At 42.1% G+C, this 26,343-nt stretch overlaps 1 protein-coding gene across 1 annotated transcript; it reads right to left on the bottom strand.

Annotated features, from left to right (window-relative positions):
* Positions 1–20,439: 20,439 nt before the first annotated feature.
* DDIT4L (DNA damage inducible transcript 4 like) lies at positions 20,440–25,601 on the bottom strand. The gene is made up of 3 exons (XM_002916487.4): positions 24,950–25,601; positions 24,503–24,643; positions 20,440–22,683 (listed from the first exon to the last, which is right to left on the bottom strand). The coding sequence occupies exons 1-3, from the start codon at positions 25,227–25,229 to the stop codon at positions 22,193–22,195; spliced, it is 912 nt and encodes a 303-aa protein (XP_002916533.2). The 5' UTR covers positions 25,230–25,601; the 3' UTR covers positions 20,440–22,192.
* Positions 25,602–26,343: the final 742 nt, after the last annotated feature.

The following is a 26,343-nucleotide window of genomic DNA, read 5'->3' as shown; positions in this document are numbered from 1 at the left end:
CGCTGTGGGTACCAGGGCAGTAGATTTGACAGGGTGATGGGAAGAGGAGACCCAAGTGGAATTTTAACACGATAAAAAGGGGGAAGGGCAAGAGTAAAGAAACAGATTTCAAAACTGAGGCGAATGAAGAGAAAAAGGATCACAGCCATGAGAATTGCCTTGACTTTTGCATGCCAACATTTGAAATGATAAAATGATTGAATCTTAGAGTTTGAGAGGCTCTGATAAACCCAAGGGAGTCCAGCGCCCACCCACAGCCTCCCTGCTGCGTGGCCCCCCAGCCTGGCTTGTCGGAGCGAAGGGACTCCCGTCTTTGTGAAGCATGCTGAGGCAGGTCCAGGGGCTACAAGGTGCTCTGCTGGTCTGAAGGAGACTGATGCCCTTTCACAAAATCTACCATTCTCAGAACGATCACGTAATTGTACATACTCCTTATATGAAAGTCCTTCAAATATTCAAAGACAGTCCTTTCTTCAAATTAAACGTTTCTCTTAATTAATCTCTATGGGTTGCCGATGTTTCCCTCAGAATGTAGAGCACAGAACAGACCTGATTAACAAATAATTTTTCATGCAGATTGTTCCCAAGCCAGGCCTCTCCCCTACTGCCATGAGTATATTTTTAATCTAAAAGATTTTATGAATACCTGAATCAGAATTTGAACTGAGACACATATGATTTCAAAGATAGGCTATTCCTAGCGCCATATTATTCCACTGTAAGCTACATTCTAGGCACAGAGAACTGATTTTTTCCAAATACCCGTGTTCCTCACCATAATTCTCCACACATGGTCACTTCTGCCTGTAATGCTTTTACATATTTTTGTTCTGGTAAATTTAACTCAACCGTCTATACATAGGACTCTACCTTTTGTTCTTTAGGCCCTGACACCTGACAGACGTTCTGACTTCCTGAGCCTGCACTGCAGACCTCACACACACCTATCGAGAAGAAAGGCGCCACAAGGGTCCAGGTTCTTGTCATTTTTTAAGTCTGCTTGATTTTACTTAAAATAATTTAAACCGGCAGAGGACTGACCATGTCAGTCATGCCTTTGAACCGAAGGTATTAGAGCCAAATATTCTTGCAGAATTTATTCATTTAAAATGGAGCTGGAGGGGTGCTTGGGTGGCTCAGTCAGTTAAGCATCTGCCTTTGGCTCAGGTCATGATCCCAGGGCCCTGGGATTGAGCCCCGCAAAGGGGCTCTCTGCTCAGCGGAGAGCCTGTTTCTTCCTCTCCCTCTGCTGCTCCCCCTGCTTGTGTGCTCATGCTCTCTCTCTGTCAAATAAATAAATAAAATCTTTAAAAGAGATAAAATAAAATGAAGCTGGAAATATTTCAGGAACAGATAGAAGTCTTTAAGTAGAGTATGCTTTGTTTTGTGTTCTGATAGAGGAAATCCTATAAATCTCCCAAATATATCTGTTTTCCAAAGATTTTCAGTAGAATTAGAGTTTATTTTTTAAGTAATAGAAACAACATAGGTCACCTTTGGTGTTTGGTGCTTCTGGACATTTTTAAGCAAGAAAACATTTTAGAAGTTTTTTTACTTTTTAGAAGATTAGGTAGCTTACTTTCCATCAAATCATATTTTATTATATATTTTCTCACTGTATATTAATCACAGAAATGAGTACTTTACTTAGTAATGTTTAGCAGACACATTTACCAAAGCTAACTAACATTTCTGCTGAGAACTTCCCTGAGGATTTTCTCATTTCTGAGTTTTGAGGACAGTAAGACTGCATGACACCTAGTGACCGAGAGGATTAATTTACATTATATTTAGAAACATAACCTCCCACATGTTACTACATTCAAATGGTAGCCAACAGTTTGAGGTTTTGCAAAAACAACTTTATTTTCTTTACCTAATGTGCAGAAACACTACCTGGTGTTTGGTTTGGTTATTATGAGTATTTTTTAAATCACCGTTTTATTTTGAACGATGTTGCCGTGATTCTGTTTTTTTTTTTTCATTTCTGATAATAGCGTGGCCTGTCTTAACATATTAACTGAACTCTGTGCTTTTCATGATTTTTATTTTCTCAAGAATATGAATCGATGAAATTTGAGAGGTTCAAGGTAAAAGTCTTGATGTAGTTGAACACCAGAAAATTCAAATATATTTACTCAGAGCATGTATTGAAGCCATGTGACACAAGTCATGTAAAAATTGGTAGTTGTAACAATTTACTCTTCAGCACCCATTTATTAGTCACAGGAGAACATCTAAAGGTTCTGTGGAAGTACTTGAATTTCCTGTCCTTATTCTTAAAGTTGCTTTGAAATTTGAGAAAGAACAGCCTTGCAACTGCCGGCCAAAGTGCTACCAAGTAAGACATATGTTCAAAGCAAAGAATGGTGCTAGATTCTTATCGAGAAGGACACACAGGGCCTGGTAACCTCAAAAATAGCTAATGACAACAAAGCAGGGAGATTGTTGAGTGACGTTTAGACTCAGGAAATTAGAGACTCAGAGAATCCTAATGACAGAGAGGGACCTCTCTCCGCATTTACGAAGATCATTTGAAGTCATAACTCACACACCCTCCAGGTAGGTGACATAGACTAGGGATGTGTCGGGTGGGGAGGGGGGCCGACTGTAACACACATAGCCATCTACGGGAGGAGCGTTCCCTCCAGGGACGGGGTGCTGCTACTCTAAGGGAATGCAGTCTTTGCTGCACATCCTGGGATTTCTCCAAAAAACACAGAAATCTGGATTTTACTGTGAAAGTTTCTGGGCCACTTTGCACAACTGCACAAATTGTGAAAGTATAGCGTACGCAACGGCACACACTATGCCTGTTTGTGAACCAAACAAAAGATTGCACAAGCGTTAAATTTGACCCACTGGTAGGCAGTCTGCCACTTCTGGCTTACACTGTTCGAAAGTTTTTTGTTATTATTGAAATGAGATCTGTTTTTCAGTAGCTTTGATTCCTTGGATCTTAAGGTCATGTCAAACAAATGCAATTTTTTACGTGCGCGTGCATGCACACGCACACACACGCACCCACACCAGTGTTTCAAATATTTGAAGTCAGTTATCCTATTTCTTTTCTTAATTTAGGGTCTGGAGAGCCAGTCAAAGAAATACATTGTTAGTCTGCTCTGAATGAATGGTAATGAATGTAGGCCGAGTCCTACTGCTCACTTCTTCCCCATTCGAATGGTAACAGCTACTTTAATAATTCATTCTAGAAGTCACCTTAAATCAAAGTCAAGACAACTAGTCTATTGCTTGGAGGCTCTGTCAATCTCTGGTTTACTCAGTGAAGAGTTCTAAAGGTCTGCCACCTGCGAGCTCCTTCCTGCCAAGTCCTTGAACCCATGAGAGCGTGGCTGGCAGGGTATTCGGTGAGTGGGATCCTAAAATAGTCTGTTGTGTTTGCACCTGGTGTGGAAGGAACTTGGAGGGAATTTAGCCCCTTGGTGACTTTATGAGCTTTAGACTATATCCTCTCTCACTAATTCCCTCTGTGTGTGTGTGGCCAGTATCTGTTAGGCTGCAAGGACATGCTTACAAACAAGTAATAAAGACTACTAAGTTTGTGCTCTGCACAGTTCTCTCTCTACATTAAGTCATTAAATCCTCATAGTAACTCTATGAGGTGTTAGTCTTGGTTTTTACCGACAAGGAAACCAAGCACAAGGAACTTACCCAAGATCACACAGTTAATTGGTGAAAAAGCATGGATTCAGACCCATGTGTTTGGTCCCAGATGAGTACATCTTCCTTCCTATATGGTTCAGCCTAGGTCCCTGAGTCTTTAATACGAATTTAAATTATTTCACAGACTGGAACTGGGCGGTGAAAAATGCCAACTTTAGTAGAGACCGTGATCTACTCGCTGCCCTGTGTCTGGCCCTCAGCCGGCCTGATCTCCCAGGAACTTCACATCGCCTCTACACCAGCCCACAGACCGTGGTAAACCCTCCAGTGTGTCCAGACATGGTCATGGAGGTCTTGTTCCTTGATGCTAACCTGGCTCGATGCCTCCTGTCTTCATCCAATATGGAACTCCAGGCTTTACAGTCACCGTGGACCCTGACTGCAGAACTTGGCGTTTGTACTTTGTCCTCTCGATGTTTGAACCTTGATCTAACTTGACTTGAGTGTTTAATGGGTCATGTTGGCCTGGCGCTGCTGAACCCCAAACTGACATGGGTTTGCATTTGGATTCCACCACTTAATGGCTATGAGACTTTGAACAAGTGAAATATCTCTTCAAGGTTTACCCCCTAGCAAAATGGAGAAATTATATATTTGATTAAAAATCAAATTATATATTTGATTAAAATTTGATTAAAGAATATTAACAAGTGACATATATGAAATGGTCTAGTACAGTGTCTAACACAAAAGTCTTCAAAGATACTTCTTATTATGATAATTGTTATTAGGAAGTAGCAACTAACTCCCAACCAGACCTTAAAAATCTCAGCTCAGCTTTTACCCTAAGCATCAGATGGTTGCCCAGGAAAAGATGAAAACATTTGTGATCTTTGAATAGTTGGAAAGTCCAAGTTTAAAAAACTGGGCCCTAACATGTCCCTACCCACGAGAACAATTGATGAGACATGAGTTTATCAGGAATGATTAATTGGAATGATCATTTACAGTATATAAGCAATGAAAAAAACAATTTTATTGTACATTTTTAAGCTACCATTTTATAAAGAAATTCTGAACAATTATGCTTATATTTATCTGACTTTTTTTTTTAGCTGTGTGATACAATCTGTCCTCTGTTGGGGGGTTCAAATAAACTTGACTTTTAAAGAAAACCCACTTATTGGGATACTTGGAAAACATGGAAAAGTATAAAAAAGAAAATAAAAATTACCTATAATTGCATAAATCAGGGATAATGCAGATAACGTTTTGTTGTTATCCTTCTAGTCTTTATTTTGTAATTATAAAGTAAATAAAGATAAAATAAGAGGAAATACAAATAAGAATTTCCCAAATTGTTAAATTGTCTATGAAAAATAGATTTTATTTTATTTTTAAAGATTTATTTATTTATTAGACAGAACGTGTGTAAGCAGGGGTGGGGCAGAAGGAGAGGGAAAGAAACTCAAGCAGCCTCCAGGCTGAGCACAGAGCCTGACAGAGCTTGATCTCAGGACCCGGAGATCAGACCTGAGCCAAAACCAAGAGTCCAGAGCTAAGTCACCCAGTCGTCCCTGAAAAACAGATTTTAAATGATGATATATAAATCCCATCCTATGAGTATGTGGGCATATCCTATTAAATTAACAAGTTACCTGATATGATTACAATTTTTTACTTCGAGAGAATGAGTATTTTTAAAGGATATAGCGTTTCTTTTTCCTTTCAGCACATGAATCCCCTCTCCATGTTGAGGGACACCCCTACATGCACACACCGTAGCTGCTGAAAGATACGGCAGATATTCGATTTCCCAGCCTCCTTTGCAGCCAGCACATGGGCTGTCTTGACCCTGAACAGAAGGATGGCACACTGAAGAAGATGGGCTCCGTGGAATTATGTGCTGAGAAGGGTGGCAGCTAGTTCCCCCTGTGGACGGTGCCAGCGGTGCCAGCACCAGCCTTGGGGGATTAAAAAATTATGAATATTTCAAGTCTCTTTATCCTTATTTAAACATGACCTCTGAAAAGCTAAGTTAACTTGCATTCCTGCAGCCCTGAGCATACCCAATCTTAGTCCTTCACTTCTAAAACGTGTTTCCATAAGACACACTACCTCAAAAATGATTGTTAAGTAGGGAAAGAGGTCAGTATCATGTGGGATTGAGTCCAGTCCTGAGCAGTTTCACCACAGTGGTCAACGGGTAACAAAAACTGAGTCCAAGTCACAGGAACACGGTGGGAGGCGGCAAGCCAGGGAATACAGTGCTGTATATGGGGTGCGTTCACCTCCTGGGGTCCATTCACCACCTGGGCTTCATCTGGCATCAATCTGGCCACATACTCTGTCTTCGAAGTGCATATGACTTGGTCCTCCCACATTATTTTATGTATTTGGCCCTCATCTTCTTGACTGGACAGTCTAATCCTCCCGCACACACCCGTTCATTAAGCTAGCTTTCACTTTTTTTAATGGTAGAATCCTGTATTTACTGTAGTGTGTGTGTTGTCTTTTTTACTTGTGTAGTTTTTTGTTTATTTGCTTAATTAGAATTGTTACTGTTTTCGTTAGTGCTGTGGGTACATTACACGGGTTTTGCATGCCCTTCTCTAATCCTGTTTTTTTTTTTTTCCCCCCTGTGAACTCTGTTATTTTTGGAGTACAGTTCAGCAGGAAAGGAGGTTTCTTAAAAATGCTACATCGGGCTCCAGCAGAAGCATGGGAAATGCCCTCACTTGCCCAGTCACATCAAATCCCGGAGAGACTTGGTAAGCACAGATTTCAGAACCCACTCAGATCTCATCAGGAATCTTCAGAGGATGGCTCTGGCAATCTGTTAACATGGGACCTAGATGATTCTTATGTTATACAAGGTAGGGAGACTGCCCTTCCGTGGCCAGGAATAGTCAGAGTGTTTTGTGGTTTTTTGTTTTGTTTGTTTTTTTCCCCCACATTAACATGGTATTGCCCTCAATTAAAGGTCCTCTGCTAAAAGTAATTAACTACAACTCTACCACCTTTATGGTTTAAATCGTGCAGGTCTGTAGGGTCCTCCAGGCTGCCTGGTTTTACTGGCAGTAATTCTTTTTATTTTTTTTTTTAAGATCTTATTTATTTATTTGAGAGAGAGAGAGACAGATATTGCCAGAGAGCACAAGCTGGGAGGAGAGAGAGAAGCAGGCTTCCCGCTGAGCAGGGAGCCTGATGTGGGGGCTCGATTCCAGGACGCTGAGATCGTGACCTGAGACAAAAGTAGATGCCTAACCGACTGAGCCACCCAAGCGCCCCTGCAGCAGTTCAATTAAGGCAAGTCTTCTCAGACTTCATTTCATCCATTCACACCAATGATGAGCCCAAGCAGCCTGCATAAGGGACCTGCTCATATTGCTTTTGTGTAATATACTAATTATCAACTATGATATAATAAAAGCTTTCTCTTTAAATGATACTGCTAGGACAAGTGAATTTTTAAGCTATTTTATAAGTACTAAGTGCAAATCTTGTGAAGATGGGGTTCCAATGAAGGGTAGGATAAACAAAGGTGTTGGGGGGAAAGGTACTTGTCAAAGTTGAAGAAGTTTTAAATGCAATTAAATAGAAAGACACCTTATGTTTAGAGGTCATTTCTGGTTGCTTGTTTTAAGCACTTTCTGTTTGCTTGCTTGGTCTAGTCCTGAATTTTTAAAAGAGGGAACTGTATTTTGTTTATTTTTCCTGCTTGAGCTAAAGTATAGAAAAGACACATTGTAATACTGTCATAAGAGATTTATTATAAACTATGTAATTTGTTGTAATGCTCAGTAAACTCGAGCAATAAAGATAAACCAACTCGTAATGGCAGTCCTTGCATTCCAGAAATACTTTTCTTCCAAAACAACCTTGTTCATTGCTCTTCTAGTTACGCCTCGGAGGCTGGAAATCCCTAGTTTTTATCAACATTCCCCCGGATTTATTGTCACTTTCTCTGCTTGTTAAAGGGAAACACAACATATACCAGTCTGGGAGCAGTGAGAAATAGTTGTTTTAATTGATAGCACTGTACTCTCTCCAACGATTCAAATGTTGATGGATGGAAGGATGGGAATGTACGGCAGCTTGGGTTGACTGTCATGAAGAACTGAAGCAATACCTTCCAGGGCTTTGAACCAAGAGCAGCCTTGAACTTGGGCTCTCATCATGCACACCAGGTGTTTCTGTAACTCCAGCAGTAAAGCACTTCTCGCCCCACAGGACCTGGAAGAGACCATCTGCTATGGTGCTGTACACAATAATGTGCGATCTGGGGCCTTTTCAACGGGGCCCTTTCACCTTTGGAGAATGGATTAAAAAAGAAACAGTTTTCTCATGACCTGGTTGTTTTTCATCATACCTGGGATCATGAATGAAGAAGTCTAGAGCATACAAAAGTTTAGAGATCGATCCTACCATGTGGGGAGTTATTCTTATGCCATTTTCAGTGGGTCAGGTCGGAATTTTCCAGCTGTTCTCTCCACCTACAACAAATACATGAGACCTTGGCAAAACTCTTTTTACTGGTAAACACCTCCTCTGCTCAATTATAGGTACATGGTGTATTAATTAGATTTGTGTTTGGTGTATCAGAATTATTCCACACGAGCCTGAGAACACTATATTGCAAGTTTAACCTTTGAGATTGAGGCAGAGTAAAGACCAACAGGAACTCTGATAATTTGGACTTTGAAACATTCTTAGATCTTTCTCCTTTTCAGCATTTCAGCACAACTTCTTTCTCAGTTCTGTCTTTGCACATTCACCTTAAAGGATTGGTTGTCGAAAGGATGCCGTACCTAGGGGCACCCCCCAGGGCCAAGGAGCTCATTCCCCAGCTGCTGGTGTCCACAGCAGTTAGCGGAGTCCTTCTCCAGGCATTGCGCTCACCCCAAGCCATGTCCCTTGGAGCAGCACTCCAATTAAAGCCACAGCCCTCCACTCAGTTTTCAGAACTAAGCCGATTTCCTACCCAGTGCCCATTTACTGAAGGAGAGGTTGAAACTCCTGGAGATAAAACCCCGGCGGTCCCCTGACAAGCACCTACAAACAAGGACACCCCTGTTCTTTCCCAAAGTGACCTACAACCATTTACTTGGAAAGCTGTACAACAGAGAAGGAGTGACACGGAATTTCCAGCTGTGTCAGACACGGATGACAGCTCGGAGTTGACACGGATGACCTGGCAACTGAACAGCGTTACAACCTCCAAGGAATCAATGAAGTCCCAGTCCAGGTGCAGCTCCGAGTGGCCACCGGGCTCATGTACGCACCTGGGTCGCTTCCTCCATCCGCAGACGTGCAATTCCAATGGATATATGTGGTAGTCGGTACAAGGTATTAGTGCTCCGGTCTACAGAGTAAGATCGACCGTAGCGGGAACAGCCATGAATAGGTGGACAAGTGCAGCACCCATGGTCTAAGGCCATGGTGACCAGGGGCTCAGACCTCTCAGCAGTGAGGGTCTGGGTCAGTCTGCTAGTGAGTCACTGGGCTCGGAGAGGTGGTCCAGAGGAGGCAGGGAATCTAGAATGGTAGTAGGGAAGGCCTGGTGCTCGCTTGTGGCTTTGAGACCACCTGCATTAGCTGGGTTGTGGTTTGTCTCATTCATTTTCAGCTCTGTCAGTTTCCCCGGAAAGGAGATCAAACAGAATCCTGCAAGAACTGGATCTAGAATTTATTATATGACCCAAGGGGATCTGAGTGGCACATGCAAGGGACTGGGGTAGAGGCCGCAACCCTCTTCATGTCTGAGGCTGGCATCACCCTGTGTCAGCATGTCAGCAGCTGCCTTCAGCCGAAGAGCGCTGCCCCGTCCAGAGCCACACACCCCTGTCCTGGGCATCCTGATTTTAAGGCCTGGTCAATAGGGGAGGGGATAAAGGTCAAATCCTGTTACTTCAGAGAAAACAATTCTGAAGGGCATTCAAACTCTCGAGCCTCCTGAGGGATCCGGTGAGGCCTCTTGTTTTTCGAGAATGTGTCAACTGTTCAAGCTTTTCCTTGCTAAGGTCTCCTTCCTTCTCTCTTCCAGAGGTGTTGATGGAGAAGCATGAACTTCCTGCTGGCAAATCTCCACTTGGGGTCTATTTCAGGGTCCACCTAAGGCAGTTATTAACACAGAAATGGTGCTAAGTGTAAGATCTGTGGTAATCTTATTTTATGGAAGCTTCAGGAAGTTCTCTCATGAGCCATTTTGGGTAATGTTATTACCTTCTACACAAAACACCTGACACCGGAAGTTCATGCTGTCCTCCTTTTTCTCTTCCTTATACTCAGCCACCAAAGCCAGTTCACTGGTCCTTGTAATGGCTCTTGAACTAATTATTGTCATCGTTATTATTATATTCATATAAATGGTTTCTTCTCTAGTTTTGACTTTTCTCCCTTCCCACTGAGGGTATTTCACTTTGTTCTTTACTGGCCTCTTGCCTCCTGTCTATGACTCCTTAATCATTATATACAATACTGTCTGATTGATTTCCCATAAATCTATATTGTGATAGCACCTCACCAGTTACAAACACGAAATAGCTCAACTGTGTAGAAACTGCATTTCTCCGTGTTGCTTCCCAAAGACCTGTACATTCTGGACCATATTGACATCTTACGAGTCTAATAAGTAGTTATTGAATAATGAGAAGGACAAAAATCTAAGTCTCTGCCTTCAAGTTGCTCAGAATGATTTCAGATTTTTTCCTTTGCCATAGTCTTTCTATGTGCAACCCTCTCCCTCTCTTGAATAAATCCTCTCATGCATATTGCTCCATTTAAAAATATATATAAAATATTCAAGTACACAGAAAAATATAGTACATTGGAAAATAACTGTCTGTGTACTGGATTTTAACACTTTGCAAACTGATTTTATTTATCTTTAGTTTTTTTAAAAAAGACTTTATGTATTCGAGAGAGAGAGAGCCGCACGAGTGGGAGGAGGGGCAGAAGGAGAGAGAGAAGCAGACTCCCCGCTGAACAGGACTCGATCCCAGGATCCCGAGATCATGACCTGAGAGGCAGGCAGACACTTAACCAACTGAGCCACCCAGGTGCCCCTATCTTTTTTTTTAATAATAATATTTTTTATTATATTATGTTAGTCACCATACAGTACATCCCCGGATTCCGATGTAAAGTTCGATGCTCCATTAGTTGCGTATCACACCCAGTGCACCATGCAATACGTGCCCTCCTTACTACCCATCACCGGTCTATCGCATTCCCCCACCCCCTCCCCTCTGAAGCCCTCAGTTTGTTTCTCAGAGTCCATAGTCTCTCATGATTCATTCTTCCTTCTGATTACCCCCCTTTCTTTATTCCTTTCTTCCCCTACCCATCTTCCCAGTTCTTATGTTCCATAGATGAGAGAAATCATATGATAATTGTCTTTCTCTGCTTGACTTATTTCACTTAGCATTATCTCCTCCAGTGCCGTCCATGTTGCAGCAGATGTTGAGAACTTGTTCCTGCTGATAGCTGAGTAATATTCCATTGTATATATGGACCACAGCTTCTTAATCCAGTCATCTGTTGAAGGGCATCTTGGCTCCTTCCACGATTTAGCTGTTGTGGACAATGCTGCTATGAACATTGGGGTGCATATGGCCCTTCTCTTCACTACGTCTGTATCTATGGGGTAAATACCCAGTAGTGCAATCTCTGGATCATAGGGTAGCTCAATTTTTAACTTCTTAAGGGACCTCCACACTGTTTTCCAGAGTGGCTGTACCAACTTGCATTCCCACCAACAATGTAGGAGGGATCCCCTTTCTCCACATCGTCCTCCAACAATTGTTGTTTCTTGCCTTGTCAATTTTTGCCATTCTAACTGGCACAAGGTGATATCTCAGTGTGGTTTTGATTTGAATTTCTCTGATGGCAATGATTTTGAACATTTTTTCATGTGTCTGTTAGCCATTTGTATGTCTTCATTCAGGTGCCCCTATCTTTAGTCTTTGATCAATAATTCATTAGAGGGGCGCCTGGGTGGCTCGGTTGTTACGCGTCTGCCTTCGGGTCAGGTCATGATCCCAGCGTTCTGGGATTGAGCCCTGAATTGGGCTCCCTGCTCAGTGCGAAGCCTGCTTCTCCCTCTCCCACCCACTCCCCCTGCTGTGTTCCCTCTCTCGCTGCCTCTCTCTCTGTCAAATAAATAAATAAAATCTTAAAAAAAATAAAAATTCATTAGAGATGCTCTTGTGCAGTGTTTTCAGATCTCATTCCATGTTCTTTCTAGGGGTAATTATTATATTGAATTAGTTTTTATTTTTTACATGTATGTTTTGTCCTGTTACTACATATGTATGGATCCACAAACTATATGTATTATACTTTACTAATTATTCTTCCTTTTTTTTTGTCAACACAAGATAGTCATTTAGTTAAGTTAAAATATGTACCTCAATTTTTCTTGTATTACCTATTACATCTGTATTTATATTCTTATTTTCATGCCTAGGACCGCTCATAGGTACTTTCTATTTTTCCCTTGTTCATTTTCCCCAGTTTGTCAAAGTTATTAGTGGTCTTTTATGAAAGATTGTGTTTTGGCGGGTTTTTTTTTTTGTGATCCTATTTATTGTGTTTTTCAATTCTTTAATTGCTGCTTCTATATTTATCATTTCCCTCCTTTTAATTTTTGGGATTTCAAAATTTCCTCTTCTATAATCGTGGAGATTTAACTCATTGATTTTCAAGTTTTCAAGTTTCATTATCATTAAACTCAAAGACTTTTCTAACTATTTCACCTATGAATTATGTAGAAGTGTGTGTATTTGTGTTTAAATTCCCAAACTAATGGCAGTTTTGTGGTTATTTTTATGTTTTTCTATCTATTTCACAGAACAGTCTGTGTTAATTTAAGGTTTGCTTTGTGTTATATATAAAATGTGGTAAATGTTGGGGAATGTTTCCTGTATACATGAAAGTAATGTGTATTTACAAGGTTGGAGGTTTATAGTTCTATGTATGGTTACTAAACGTAATATGTAGCTGTCATTCAAATCTTTCACTTCTTTAATTCTCTTGTAAATTGATCTCTCAATTATTGAGAGAAGTGTATTAATAACATTGACCAGGCTTCTATTCAATTTATATCTAATTTTATGAATTTGCACTTAACATTGCACTTAATATTGTGAGGCTATGTCGTTGGGTACACATGCACGACTCCCGATAGAAAAGTCTTTTGTTCATTGCACTTGCTTTGTAACAACTAGGGGCAGGCACAGCTCTCAACACCGGCTTCTGGGAAACAATCCTTGTGGGTGGTCATGTTTCTGTACGTTTCGCAAGTGAGCTAGTTCTGGACTATCTTTTCTTTCTTTCTCTCTCTCTCTTTTTTAAAGATTTTATTTATTTATTTGAGAGAGAGCAAGCAAGCTCAAGTGAGGGGAGGGGCAGAAGCAGAGGGAGAAGCAGACTCCCCACTGAGCAGGGAGCCCAACTCAGGGCTCCATCCCAGGACCCTAAGGTCATGACCTGAGCCGAAGGCAGACGCTTAGCCCACTGAGCCACCCAGGCCCACTGGACTATCTTTTCAAGTATGTTCATATACTGAACAACAGCAGAAGATAGGTAGCGTTTCCCTCTGGAGCAAAGGGCAAGCGTGCCCATTGTAACAGACTTGGGTTCCCTCAGTTCAGAGTTCGTTTTCTTGAGATATCCATCTGGGCCCAACATTGCTCCGGTGGGACATGGGGATGAGGGGATTGGTGCAGGTATGCTGATGCTCATGCTGGTTGCTGGACGTGAATAGTACAGTCCTTCGTCGCCGACCGAGGAGTCTTGAGTCTTATACATGTATCCACAAAACTGTGGCAGGCTAACATGTCACCCTTAAAGTAGGAGAAATCTTAGGCTATCTAGAATCCTTGACACCAGACTCACGTCCCTTCCTGTTAAAAGTCGTTTGTGCTGCTGCTGATACTTCCTGTATCCTCCACAGTGCCTATTATAGCAAGTTCTATTTGATTTATGTGGAAGCTACCTTGAGAATTCTGAAACACAATAACAGTTGACTCAATATCTTTATGCTATTGCTGATAGGACACTGCAAAAATACTCTTTTATACTCGCTCCAAAGGGCTATAGTTTGGAGTTTTGCCCTGAAGCACATGTATAAAGCTACCCTCATCTTTCCCAGCAAAGTCGCACTTGAACTATAATTTGATATTTGATTCGAGATTTGACATGTTTGCCTTTGCATTTTCTTCAGTATGTTCTGAGTAGATTGAAGGAGTTTTTCTTTTTTTTTATATTTGCAAGCTACTAACTAATATATTTATGTAAATAACTTGACCTAATTATCAGTTTTGGAAATAAGATCAAACCTTAGTTATCCAGATGGCCAAGTTCCTAGGCAGTCTCTTTCAAATAGTCTGCATTTTTCAGCATGCTCTGTCATAATTCCTCATATATTGTGTGCTCAGGCAATAAAAATCATTTTATATTATCTTCTGCATAGGTAAATGTGTCACAAGATTAATAATATGTAGCCCACGGTCAAATGGTAATGATTTTTGCATTTTATGTTGTTTTTCATTATTTATTCTGTGGCTTCCTTCCATGGTGAGAATAATTGAAAGCTGGCTCTAATTATTGTTGAAGCTTGTTCAGAATATTTATACTAGGGAAAATTAGTGACCCAAATAAATTATCAGATCTTCCTATTTCTTAGAGCTAGTCTAGGGAACGTATACTTGAAAGTACAGAAAATTCTTAAGTAGAGCTATAGTTTGCACGCCATTGCTCATAGCCTTTTAAAATTTTTAAATATTTTATTAACTATTAAGTAGGTACGAAAACAGACTGATGAAATACATGTGGAGTGCAAGGAGTCAGGATTCAACAATATAGACGTGTCTGCCTCCCACATACTTTCCCATCCCTTCAGATATCCTCGGCTGTCTTAAAAATCTGTGGTTATACATCTCTGGATTTTTCAAAAAGATTTATTTATTTATTTTAGAGATGGGGGGAAGGGGCAGAGGGAGATGGACAGAGAGACTCAAGGAAATACCTCACTGAGTGTGGAGCCTGACCCGGGGCTCGATCTTACCACCCTGAGATCACGATGTGAGCTGAAAACCGAGTCAGATGCTTAACCAACTGTGCCACCCAGTGGCCCCCCCTAGTTTTTTTTAAAATAGGTAAACCACATATATTGGTATCCTTAGATATTTTTGTTTTTTATGTTCTTAATCATTACATAAACAGAAAAATAGCCCATTCCTTCTTTTATTTATTTATTTATTTTTATTTTTAATTTTTTAAAAAAGATTTTATTTATTTATTCAACAGAGAGAGAGCGAGAGAGGGAACATAAGCACGGGCAGAACTGGAGAGGGAGAAGCCAGGCTTCCTGCCCAGCAGGGAGCCCGATACGGGCTGGATCCCAGGACTCTGGGATCATGACCTAAGCCAAAGGCAGATGTTTAGTGACTGAGCCACCCAGGTGCCCTCTTCTTTTCTTTTTTTTTTTTTAAAGATTTATTTATTTGAGATAGAGAGAGAGTGGGGGAGAGAAGCAGGGGGAGGGGGAGAGAGGCAGAGGGAGAGGGAGAGACAAAATCCCAAGCAGACTCCCTGCTGAGCACAGAGCCCCGGGGGGGGGGGCTTGATCTCAGGACCCTGAAATCATGACCTGAACAGAAATCAAGAGATGCTCAACTCACTGAGCCACCCAGGCACTGCCCCCGCACCCCCCTCCACCATTCATTCTTTTGTGATTTCTTTTACATTCAATATTGTGTCTTAAAGTATGATCCAGGTCATTTGAGATTTAAATTCCGTTCATTTTAATTGTTGTTTAGCATTCCATTTATGACTATGCCACAATTCACTCATCATAATTCACTACATTTGCACACATTTGTGCTGTTCCCATGCTGCTCTTCAAACAGTATGATGCTTAAGCGTCAGTCTTCTGGCACATGGGTGTGAAAGTCCAAGGCTTTCACAATATACAAATGTGTTCTCGGGGGGATGGGAGGCATGCATGATTTTAAGGGAACCAATTTCCAAGCCCTTTGCCTCTGTAAGCACTCTTCCTTAGAAACGGATCTCCCTGAGTGAAATAAGTCAAGCAGAGAAAGACAATTATCATATGGTTTCTCTCATCTATGGAACATAAGAACTAGGAAGCGGTAGGGGAAGAGAGGGATAAAGAAAGGGGGGGTAATCAGAAGGGGGAATGAAGCATGAGAGACTATGGACTCTGAGAAACAAACTGAGGGCTTCGGGGGCAGGGGGAATGGGATAGACTGGTGATGGGTACTAAGGAGGGCACGTATTGCATGGTGCACTGGGTGTTATACGCAACTAATGAATCATCGAACTTTACATCGGAAACCGGGGATGTACTGTATGGTGACTAACATAATATAATAAAAAAAACATTAAAAAAAAAACACCTGATCTCCCTGAGAAGCAATCTGAGGTGTAGGTCTTGATTGTTCACTTCCTATGTAAGGACCCTCTTCCCCACTTTAACAAAAGATGGGTCTCTCTCTGTTGGCGAGTCTTACCACAGTGCTCTATGCTGGGGCGTAACAACCTAATTTGCAAGGTACCAAACAAAAGGACAGTTTGAAATATTGCTGGAGGATAGTATTGAGAAAGTGAACTATTTGAATGTCTGATTTTATGGGCTGAATTGTGTACCCCTAATATTCACATGTTGAAATCCTAACCCCCAGTAACTTCGTATGTTATTATATCTGGAGGCAGGGTCTTTAAAAAGATAATGATTAAGTTAAATGAGGTCCCTCCTCCAGCACGACTGATGCCCTTCTAGGAAGAGGAGGTTTGGTCGTAAACAGTACAGAGGGAAGGTAATGTGGGACTGAGAAAGTGGACAGCCATGCACAAGCCAAGTCTCTAGAAGAAACAGCTTGATCCTGCCGACAGCGTGAGCTCACAATTTTAGCTTCCAGGACAGCAAGGAAATCCATTTCTCTTTCAGCCACCCCATCTGTGGTTTTTGTTTTGGCGGCCTAAGCAAACTAATACATCTGGGTAATAACAAGTCCTTGTGCAAATGAGGCGGTTTTTAATCCTTTGGTTTCAACAATATTGAAAGAAACCCGAACTGAATTACCTGCATGTTGATCATTGAAAATAATTTTTGGTGATTAATATTTAAGCGATTTTGGCATATATCTTTAAAGTAGCTCAAAGATTGATTACAGTTTGATACTGTAATAACCAAATCTCCTCAATTCCCATCTACTTATCGATATAAATATGTTTTCTCGGAGTTTACATTTGTGGAAACAAAACATAGGAAGTGATGCTAAATCCTCTAGTTCTGGCAAAAACCAATATTGACCTATAAATTAATTCAAGAATCATCTCACTAAGAGATAGTATTTTTGTATTTAATAGTATTTATAAAACTCAAAAACATATTTTTTTATTTTATTTTATTTTTTTAAAGATTTTATTTATTTATTCGACAGAGAGAGAGACAGCCAGCGAGAGAGAGAACACAAGCAGGGGGAGTGGGAGAGGAAGAAGCAGGCTCATAGTGGAGGAGCCTGATGTGGGGCTCCATCCCAGAACGCCGGGAACACGCCCTGAGCTGAAGGCAGACGCTTAACCGCTGTGCCATCCAGGCGCCCCTCAAAAACATATTTAATGTTGTTTTGATAATTGCGTATGATTATTACTTATCAAATTAACTCGACCAAAACATTAACGTTTAAAGCCTTATGATTGCAGGAAATTTTTATAAATATAACTTTAGTTTATAATCTCTTTTTAATTGTAGAGAAGAAATATTAATAAAAGACTTTCAATCTTAAAATATATGAAAGTAAGATTCAGTTTAAAAAGTAGTCTTTAAGCAGGCACAGAAAAGAAGAAAAAATAACACTGAAGAATTATATCCTGTTGAAGACCTTATTTTTGTGTTTTCTTAATAAATGTTGCTGAGTTTTAAATCACTGTGTTATTTACATCCACTGGAAACATTTAACAAGGTGATGTAATCATTTTATTTTAAAAAATTGGTATTTACCACATATTGGAAGGTACATCATTTGCAACTTTTTAGACTGAGGATGAAATTTTTGGATGGCAATTTAACAATATGGCAGGGGTGTATTTTTATAAAAATTTTAAAGTGCAACCAGCAAAAAACTTTGAAGAACACTGGTCTAGGTTTGATAACTAAAAATGGAATTGATGACTTATAAAAGATGTTAAACTTCAGCTCTACAAACTAACGCCGCCGGGGTGCAGAGATACACGTATGGATCGGCATGTTGAAGTACGTTTTTTTTCCATATCCTGACCGATGTCTGGAACTTTCAGATTTCTTTTTTTAACTTTTTTTTTTTTTTTACTAAAATGGATGCCTACACATTGGTGTCTGTGCTTTTTAGTTTGCATTTCCCTTATTACTAGACTGAGCATCTTTTCATATGCTCATCAGCCACATGGGCTTCCTTTTCTGTAGAGTGCCTGTTCAAGCTTTTGCCCATATTTTTTTCTTTTGGGTTGTTTGCGTTATTCTAATTGCTTTGAAAGGATTCGTAATGTATTCTGGTTACTAACGCTTTCTCAGTTACACGTAGAGAAGATACTTTCTTCCAGTTCGTGAAGAACTGTGTTTTCATTCTCTTTATAGTGTTATGTGATAAACAGGAGTGTCAGTGATTTCTTTGCATCTTATTTAAGAAATCTTTCCCTACATCAAAATCATAAAAATTATATTGTCTTCTGAAAGCTTCCCTTTCACATGAATTTTTTTGATCAATCTGGAATGGATCTTTATGCTTGACGTGTCTGCATCCAATTCCATTTTTCCATGTAAATGTTTCTTATTGGAACAATTATTGAAAAACACCGTCATTCAGCCACTGATCTAAAGTGCCAATTCTGCTGTTAAATCAACTTCCCTTATATGTCTAGGGCCAGGTCTGGGCTCTTTATTGTTCCACAGACTAACTCGTTTTGCTCTGTGTGGCAGAAAGAGTTCCTCAAGCCCACTTCCTTCTGGGCGCACTGTGCCACCACATTTACCGGCCCTTTTTGCAACTGATGGGGCCATGCGACTGAGTTCTATAGGGGACGTCGATAGAAATCACGTAGATCACTTCTGCTCTGGGCCCCTGAACTTCCCATGAAATCCTCCAGTTTCTCTCTTCCCTTGTCTGTGGCAGATGCAAAGACTCCAATGGAGGAGTGTGAGACTATAGTCAACGGCAGAGTCTAGTCAGGAGTCTGGGGTTCTGAGTATCTGTATGAAGGCCCTCCCAGCACGTCACCATGTGCCTGCATCAACCTGCCTTGGACTTTTATTAATAACCTTGGACGGTCATTATCATCACTAGTTTAATCTAGGTCGTTGAGAGCTAAGTGTAGTAGACCGAAAATCTTTGTACTCGTACCTCCTTCCGCTATGCAAATGGGAAACTGTCAGTAGTGCAACTTGAAGCTGACTCCATCAGGATTTAGATTGTTATTGGTGAAACAGATTCAGGATCCATTACTGTAATTCTCTTTCTATTTCTAGAAGGAAAGTAAAACATCCCATTCTTCCAGGAGGCCAGCACACACTCTAACTAAGGGTTTATTCTCTACTGGGGGAGAAAAGGGACAGATTATACTTCTTTTTGCAGGTACGTGAGAAAGTAGCCAGGCCAACTGAACAAGATAGGCATGAAGGTGCCAGGACTGAAATGCATGTAAACTTAAACATTTGGATGTTTTTTTATTCTAAGCATAGCTCTGCTCAGTGAATGGTGAGTATTGACAGTAGTCTCCTCATTTTTCCTGCCTAAAAAGAAACCACATTAATAATTCTTTCTTTGAATTTAGAGGCAGATGTTTCTGACATCACTTTTACAGTCTTTTGGTGATGTGGCTAAGGTCTCTGTGCAGCGTGGTGAGTCGACTTGGCTTTATATAGTTCTCTGGCTCTCCTGCATAACTTGGTGACTTTGGGCAAGTTACTAAACCTTTCTTGTGTCTAGTCAGTTATCTACAAAATGGAGAGAGCGCTAGTCTCATTTCATAGGGCTCCTGAAGAAGTGAGTGAGATCATTTATGAAAAGTACCAAAACAGAGCCCAATACTCAGTAAGTCTTTTTCTTTTTTTAAGATTTTATTTTTTTTATTTGACAGAGAGAAGGGGAGAGAGAGAGAGAGGGAGCACACATGCGCGTGCAGGGGGAGGGGCAGAGGGAGAAGCAGAACTCCCTGCTGAGCAAGGAGCCAGATACAGGACTAGATCCCAGGACCCTGGGACCATGGGCTGAGCTGAAGGCAGACGCTTAATGACTGAGCCACCCAGGCACCCCTCAGTAAGTCTTATTAAATGCGGGCTAAGCAGTGTGAGAAATTTGAGCTAATGACCATAAATAAGGAGAGAGAAAAGATGAAAAATTCAACTTCATGAATAATAATGGAATTAGAAAGACATGTTGCTCAGATGGCATAAACTAGTGAAAATGAAAATGTACACTGATTTTACAGTTTGGTAAGTCGGCATTTGGTCATTCAAAAAACCATAGAAAAAGTTTACACATCAGTTTTGGTTTGTAAAAAGGTGGTTGCCAAAGGAACTCAAATTATTAACGTTTTTCTATAAAAAGTATTATTGTAATTGAAAAATTATGAGGCAAATCACTATTGATACATACGCACGTGATAAATACAATTAGAATATTCCAAGTAATGATACAAAGAGCTTTGTCAAAAAGGGGTAATTGTTTTGTCATCTTCCCTCAAATACTGTCAGATACATTTTCTGGTGATTATTACATAAACTCATTAAAGACAAAGAAGACAACAGAATTAAAAATATACGATGCTTTATTGTCAAAAATAGACAAACTTTAATTTCCTTTAACAGGAATATTAATTTAAGAATCTCCATAAGCCGTCACCATTTTGTGAGCACAAGAGACAAGAGTCAATGCCAACCGTTCGTGGAAGAAGGACAACGGTTCGACATCCAAGCCAGAGAAGCCATGCCCACAGAGTCACGGTGACCTTTAGAGCCCCACACAGTAAACAGTAACAGACACTCGAACGGGCCCAGTCCCGTAAGGATCGGCTTGGCTTTGCCGTATTTTTTCAAACACGTGAAGAGTTGGATTTGTTAGACTGCGTGCTAATTTGAATAGTGAAATTCTAGGTCACTTACGGGATCTGTAACAGGATCACACCCTCTTTGGAGCAATACCAGGATGGAGACATTTGGACCTTCAGCCCTGGCTTCAGGCATGTAACGTGGTACCCATAATTCGGGCAGGAGACCTGACTAAACTCCTTCTCCGTGATTTACAGCAAACATGTGAGGGCCTTGCTGAATTGAATACTGCTGTGTGGAGGCTACGTTCTCTCATTAACATTAAACAAGAATGGCTAAGGACCTAGCTAGGAGGAACAAGAAAAAAAATCAGGCCTTTCTTGTTCCCTAAGGACAGGTATCCGAGGCTGAAGACAACTGGTTATCTAGACCATGATTTCCGCTCCCTAGTCTGTACTGCACACCAGATAGCCATAGGCAGGGCAGACTCATAAACAGGCCCATGGTGATAATGAAAAGTGGTAGCACGTGCCTACTTTCTCCTTGGAAGATTCAGGTTAAGGAGAAACATCTCAGTTCCCAGGAGAGGCCAGAGCCAGATGGCACTGATGTGGTGAGATGCTTCATCTGAGGTTAAGCTTATGTGATCATGAAAAGAAGCTAGATTATCAAATGAATGAGAAAGGCAGTTGATCTGAGAACTCACTTCCTATCCCCAAGCACATTCACCATGCCCTCGGGGGAAGAGTGACCAACTACACGCAAAAAAAAAGTCCATTCAACACTTTCCACTTCTTTAGCTGAAAGATAATATTCAATACTTCAGAACTAGAAAAACAGCTTGCGTCGTACCATAAAGTTATTTTAAACAATACTGTGGCTACTGAACTTACAATACAGGCTTCTGCCGCCTCTAAAACAGAAGCATAGAGAGAATGCAAAGAAACAGCGAACTAGCTCAGCTCTTGCTGTGATATTTCTTAGTCACCCTTGCACGGGGTGAAGTTTCAATTACGTTCACCCACTCAATTCCACCCTCTAGTCTAAGAACCCTTCATATTTGAGTAGGGGCAGGAAATTGGTGCGGGCTTCTGGAAGTTTTGATGGGCTAAGCATCATGACATTTCTGTGATTGAAAGGATTACTCTGAAAGTATACAGAAAAAATAAGCCATATGAAAATCGAATTAGGCACATTGGTTTACAGTCTATTTAGCAAGACTACCTGGAAAAAGCGAGGTCAAATATAAAACTAAAGTGGACTGCTTCTTTTATTCCATGCCATTTTGTAAAAACATGTGATATAGGCAAAAAATGGGACACTTTCTCGGGTCCTTTCTCAAAAGCCATGAAATCAGCCTTTTAGTTGGGTTGCTATAAATGTGAAGCCTGGAAGGGAGATGACTCAATCTGGGGTTTCTCGTTGAGAGCAGGCAGGGGGACTAAAACGACTCTCACGGGGCAGCTGTGCAGTTTTATGACCCAATCCTAAAAGGACCTTTAAAATCTTTCCTTTTCAGCACTCTTCAATGACTGTGGTTCCAATCAAAGAGTAAAGCTTTCTCTTCACCAGCCGGAATCCTGAACTCAGGATCAGAGTTCGCCTGAGGCCAGATGAGAAGCGACCTCGGCTAAAGAAAAAGTCCTTGAAGCTAGTCCACGAGCAGTTCTCCTGCTTAAACACAAGCGTGAGCTCGAAAGTGGGCACCACGCTCGAATCACACACAATCCTATCCAGCTTTTTACATACGTTCTCAATTTCTAAGTTCACATGCATAACGCAACCTCGCAGGCCGCAGGGCTCCGTGGAGGACAGCCGCAGGACATCTTGAGCAATCCTCTGGGTCAGGTTCTCAGGGACAAGGACTTTGGAGCAACCAAGTTTGGTTTGCTTTGATTTGGACAGACAGTTCTCCAGCATTTTCGCCAAACTCTGGCAAGTCGTCTCCTCAAACATCACCTCATTGAGGTTGGGTTCAGGAACAACATAATCCCAGTAGTCAAAATCTGTAGGAAATGGAGGTTCGAGATGAAAGAAAGAAAGAAATCCCGGAGCAGATAAAACACACCAAGATAGTGACACAGGCTACTTCTATCTGCCACATCCGCCTGTTGCTAATATTTGCTGGGAAGTCTGTGGACTTCGCTTTGCTGTTGACTAGCCTGGGTAACAGGGCAAGTCACTGAACCTCTTGGAAACGGAAAATGAATCTATGAAATAAAGGTTTTGATAAATAGGATGGATAGGATGGAACCCTTTTTCTTTAAATTTACATGTGTAAACACACACAATTTTACAGCCTCAATCAAAAATCTATATATGGTTATCCTAGAATACCAGTGATTTTCTTTTCTTTCTTGCTCTGAGGATTTTCTAATTTTGTTTTACACAGAACATGCTTCACTTTTGAAATAAAAATGGTTATAATTTTTTTTAATGAAGGGACTGTTTTTAAGAATTATATGTGTTTGTTATTGTAAAATGCAGGATTTTTGCTACTTACTGATGAACTTAAGATGAACTTGAGCTATATTAAATATCGAATTTGTGTCTTTCTTTAAAAGTCTCTACGGGAATGGTCTGCAGATCCCAATTTCAGCTTCAACCTCTTTGATTAAAAATTGCTCAAAGGGAAGACCTTTGAGGTCCACGAGGATATTTATAACTGGCTGGGTAGTTTTCTGTAGCCAAGCAAAACAAAACAGTCCTAGGAAAATAAAATTAGATTTGCTCAAAGGAAAAGAGATAGCTCTGCATTTGGTCACCTACCTTCCAAATTCATCCTACCGCTTGGCAGGACGCCACACCACACACACAATCAACTGGGCAACCCCTCCCTAAGCATACTTCACCCTCATTGGCTACTGTCTCTTCCTCTCCCCACATCTTCTACTCAGTTAGGTCACTGTTTTTGTTTTTGGTTTTATAACTCAATGAAACAAATGCACTCCAAGTTATAAGCCTCCATATTTTACCTATATTGAAGACAGAGAATTTTTTGGAGCTTTGGCCTATAAAATTAGATCATCAACCACTTGGCCTTCTAAATGAGGAAGCCCCAAAGAAATTAAGCAATTTGTCGATGCCACACAGCTCCTTAGTGGCAGAGCAGTGTATTAACCTAGACACTGCTGTTTAAAATTGCAAAAGAAAGTATGTCCAGCACCACTGCTGTTTTAAAATTTCCTCCGGCATTAAAAACAGAATACTGGTTCTATCCACAAATAGAATACTACTCAGCAATAAAAAGGAACACATACAGATAGCAGCAACCACATTAAAGGATGTCAAAATCACTGGGCTGCAGGAAAGAAATCAGAATCAAAAGAGTTCGCATTACATGACTCCATCTGTGCGAAACTGCAGAGGCAAAACTAATTTACAGTGACAAAAAGCAGATTAGTGTTTCCCTGGGGACAGGAGAGAGGGAGAGTGGAAAATTGATGGCAAATGGGCACATGGGAATTTGGGGGTAGGGGGTGATGGCAGTGGTTATAAGGGTGAATACATTTGTTAAAATTCAAAACTGTACACTTCAAATTCACCGTAACTTCACAACCCCTTTAAGGAACCTACATAACTTTTATCCCAAACATCCTCTTAGCCGCAAACTAGATCGTGCAGCTTTCGGTTATTTTATTTTTTGCTACTTTTGTTTCTCACTACCATGAACAGAAGATGCTAGAAAGCTTGGAAACGAGTCTTTTCAGATGGATTTCGCGGCACACCCTACATCAAGAAAGGGGGCGACGCCATCTGCCCGCCCATCTCATCTATGGGGGCTGCGACCTTTGGAGGAGAGAGGCGGGCAGCTGGAAAACTCACCATTTAGCAGGCTTCCCGGGTGGAAGCCATGGTCCAGCAACTCTGAAATGCAGGCCGGGTTCTTACTGCTCAAACTGCCAGTTGCAACCATGGTCAACGGCTCCGTTTCCCTCGCGGGGGCGGAACGGCCTTTCCGGGGCGCTGGAAAAAGAAGGGAAGAAGGACGGATTTGCAAAAGCAGGCAAAACGTGCAGAGGCTTCTAAAATGCCCAGCGTCCGGGGAGCGAACTAGCCGAGGAAGTCGTTTTTCAAAGGGGAGGAACCGGCCTCCGCAACTCAAGTTTACAAAGCCCCGGGAGCGGAGACGCCAGCTATAGTCACAACCTAAAACTAATTCAAAGTTAGCACAACTCGAAGCCGACGTGCCTCGCGGAGCGCACCCTTGAGCAGGAAGCAGCGGAGCCCTCCGCCCCCGCTCAGTCCCCCCGAGGCCGCTGCCTCGCTCACCTGCCGGGAATTCGCTGGGACGGGCGCGCTCGCTGGCAAAGCGGCGGGGTAAACAGAGGCACGGACTCTTCTCAGGAGCCTCCTCCCTCGGAGGCTCAGGGACCTGCAGACCCAAGCCCTGATCGACCCCCAACCCACGCAGCACCCGCTTCACCGAGCAGCATCGCCCTTGGGGCCGCGAACACTTTATAGGCCCAGCCTCCTCACCCTGCCGCGGCCCGCCCACCTGCACCACCCCTCCACGGCCCTGCGCCCCGCCCTTCTCGGGGTCGGGTTGCATTTCAACCCAGACACTTGAAGCCGCCCAAGGGGAGCCGCTGGGAATGAGGATAAGCTTGCGCAGGGTAGACACCTGCTGTTTCCTGGGTGGGCCGCAGGTCACCGAGTCCGCAATTCTGGGTGTACGACTCGCGGAAAACTGACCCCTCGCCTCCGCCACTAACTTGGATTCTTTGGCGCGACCCCACCCCCAGCGCGCGCACACTCTCACGCCGCCGGTGCCCTTGTTAAGATTCTGTCCCGGGCAGCGGGAAGCTTTCGGTCCTTTGTCTATTACCGTGACCTGAAGCTTTGCTGTGTCATACTGAAACTTTGCTAATATCTGTTTCGATGTTCAAAGAGCACCATTTATGCATTTCGTTCTGGCCTCTAACCAAGTCAACTCCACTCCGTGGGTTTCTACATCTTTCCCTCCTGCCCACGACCAGATCCAGCTCGCCTTTTCCGCATCGCGAGGCTCTCCAGCATTTTAGGAAGGGTCTTCATCTTCCACTGCACTCCCGGCACCCTTAGGCGGTTTCATCTATGACTAATGCGTTTTCTCCGCGAGAATGGTGAGCCTGGTGCTCTTCTAATTAGACCTGGCTCCAGAGCGCCGGGAGCGTGAATGAAGGGGAGTTGGCCAAAAACTATGCAAAACCCTTAGTGGGACCTTAGCGGCTTCTTTCGGCCGCCTGATCGCCGGGAGCAGTTGTCATACCCAGAAGCAGACGTTTCTGGCGAGCCCCATTGTCTTGGGCGCTCTTGAAGGGGCCTGGGGCCGTGAAGATACGGAGTTTTAGAAGCTGCTGGGAATGATCCCGTGACGCTCGACCCGCAGTTCTGAACCCGAGCGCGCAGAGAGACAGAGGAACCGTGCAAAACCCTACATGCTCCCACAACGCATACGCAGGAGGCCAAATACTGTGTTTTCTTCCAAAGTTACTAAGCCACCCTTTTCCTGCTTTGATGTGCAGTAGGAGACGATCTGCTCAGAGGGGTCACTCCTGACCCAAGAAGGGGCGGGTCAGGAGCGGGAAGGAGGGGAAGACTGTTTCTACCAGTAGGAGGATCTAGTGTTGGCTCCTGGTCTTTTAGGATTATGTGTACAAGGGTCTGTCGGTTAGGGCCTTGAA

This window comes from Ailuropoda melanoleuca, chromosome 11, assembly GCF_002007445.2.
Source record: "Ailuropoda melanoleuca isolate Jingjing chromosome 11, ASM200744v2, whole genome shotgun sequence".
Taxonomy (NCBI): Eukaryota; Metazoa; Chordata; class Mammalia; order Carnivora; family Ursidae; genus Ailuropoda; species Ailuropoda melanoleuca.
This window is presented reverse-complemented; position numbering and strand designations above follow the sequence as displayed.

What these genes read in the sequence shown, in the direction of transcription:
- DDIT4L (XM_002916487.4), bottom strand. Translation starts at nt 25,229, where the DNA reads ATGCAACCCGACCCCGAGAAGGGCGGGGCGCAGGGCCGTGGAGGGGTG. An exon ending in TCCCAGCGAATTCCCGGCAG is followed by an intron (nt 24,644 to 24,949) that starts GTGAGCGAGGCA and finishes TTCTTTTTCCAG; the next exon opens with CGCCCCGGAAAGGCCGTTCC. An exon ending in CCCGGGAAGCCTGCTAAATG is followed by an intron (nt 22,684 to 24,502) that starts GTGAGTTTTCCA and finishes CATTTCCTACAG; the next exon opens with ATTTTGACTACTGGGATTAT.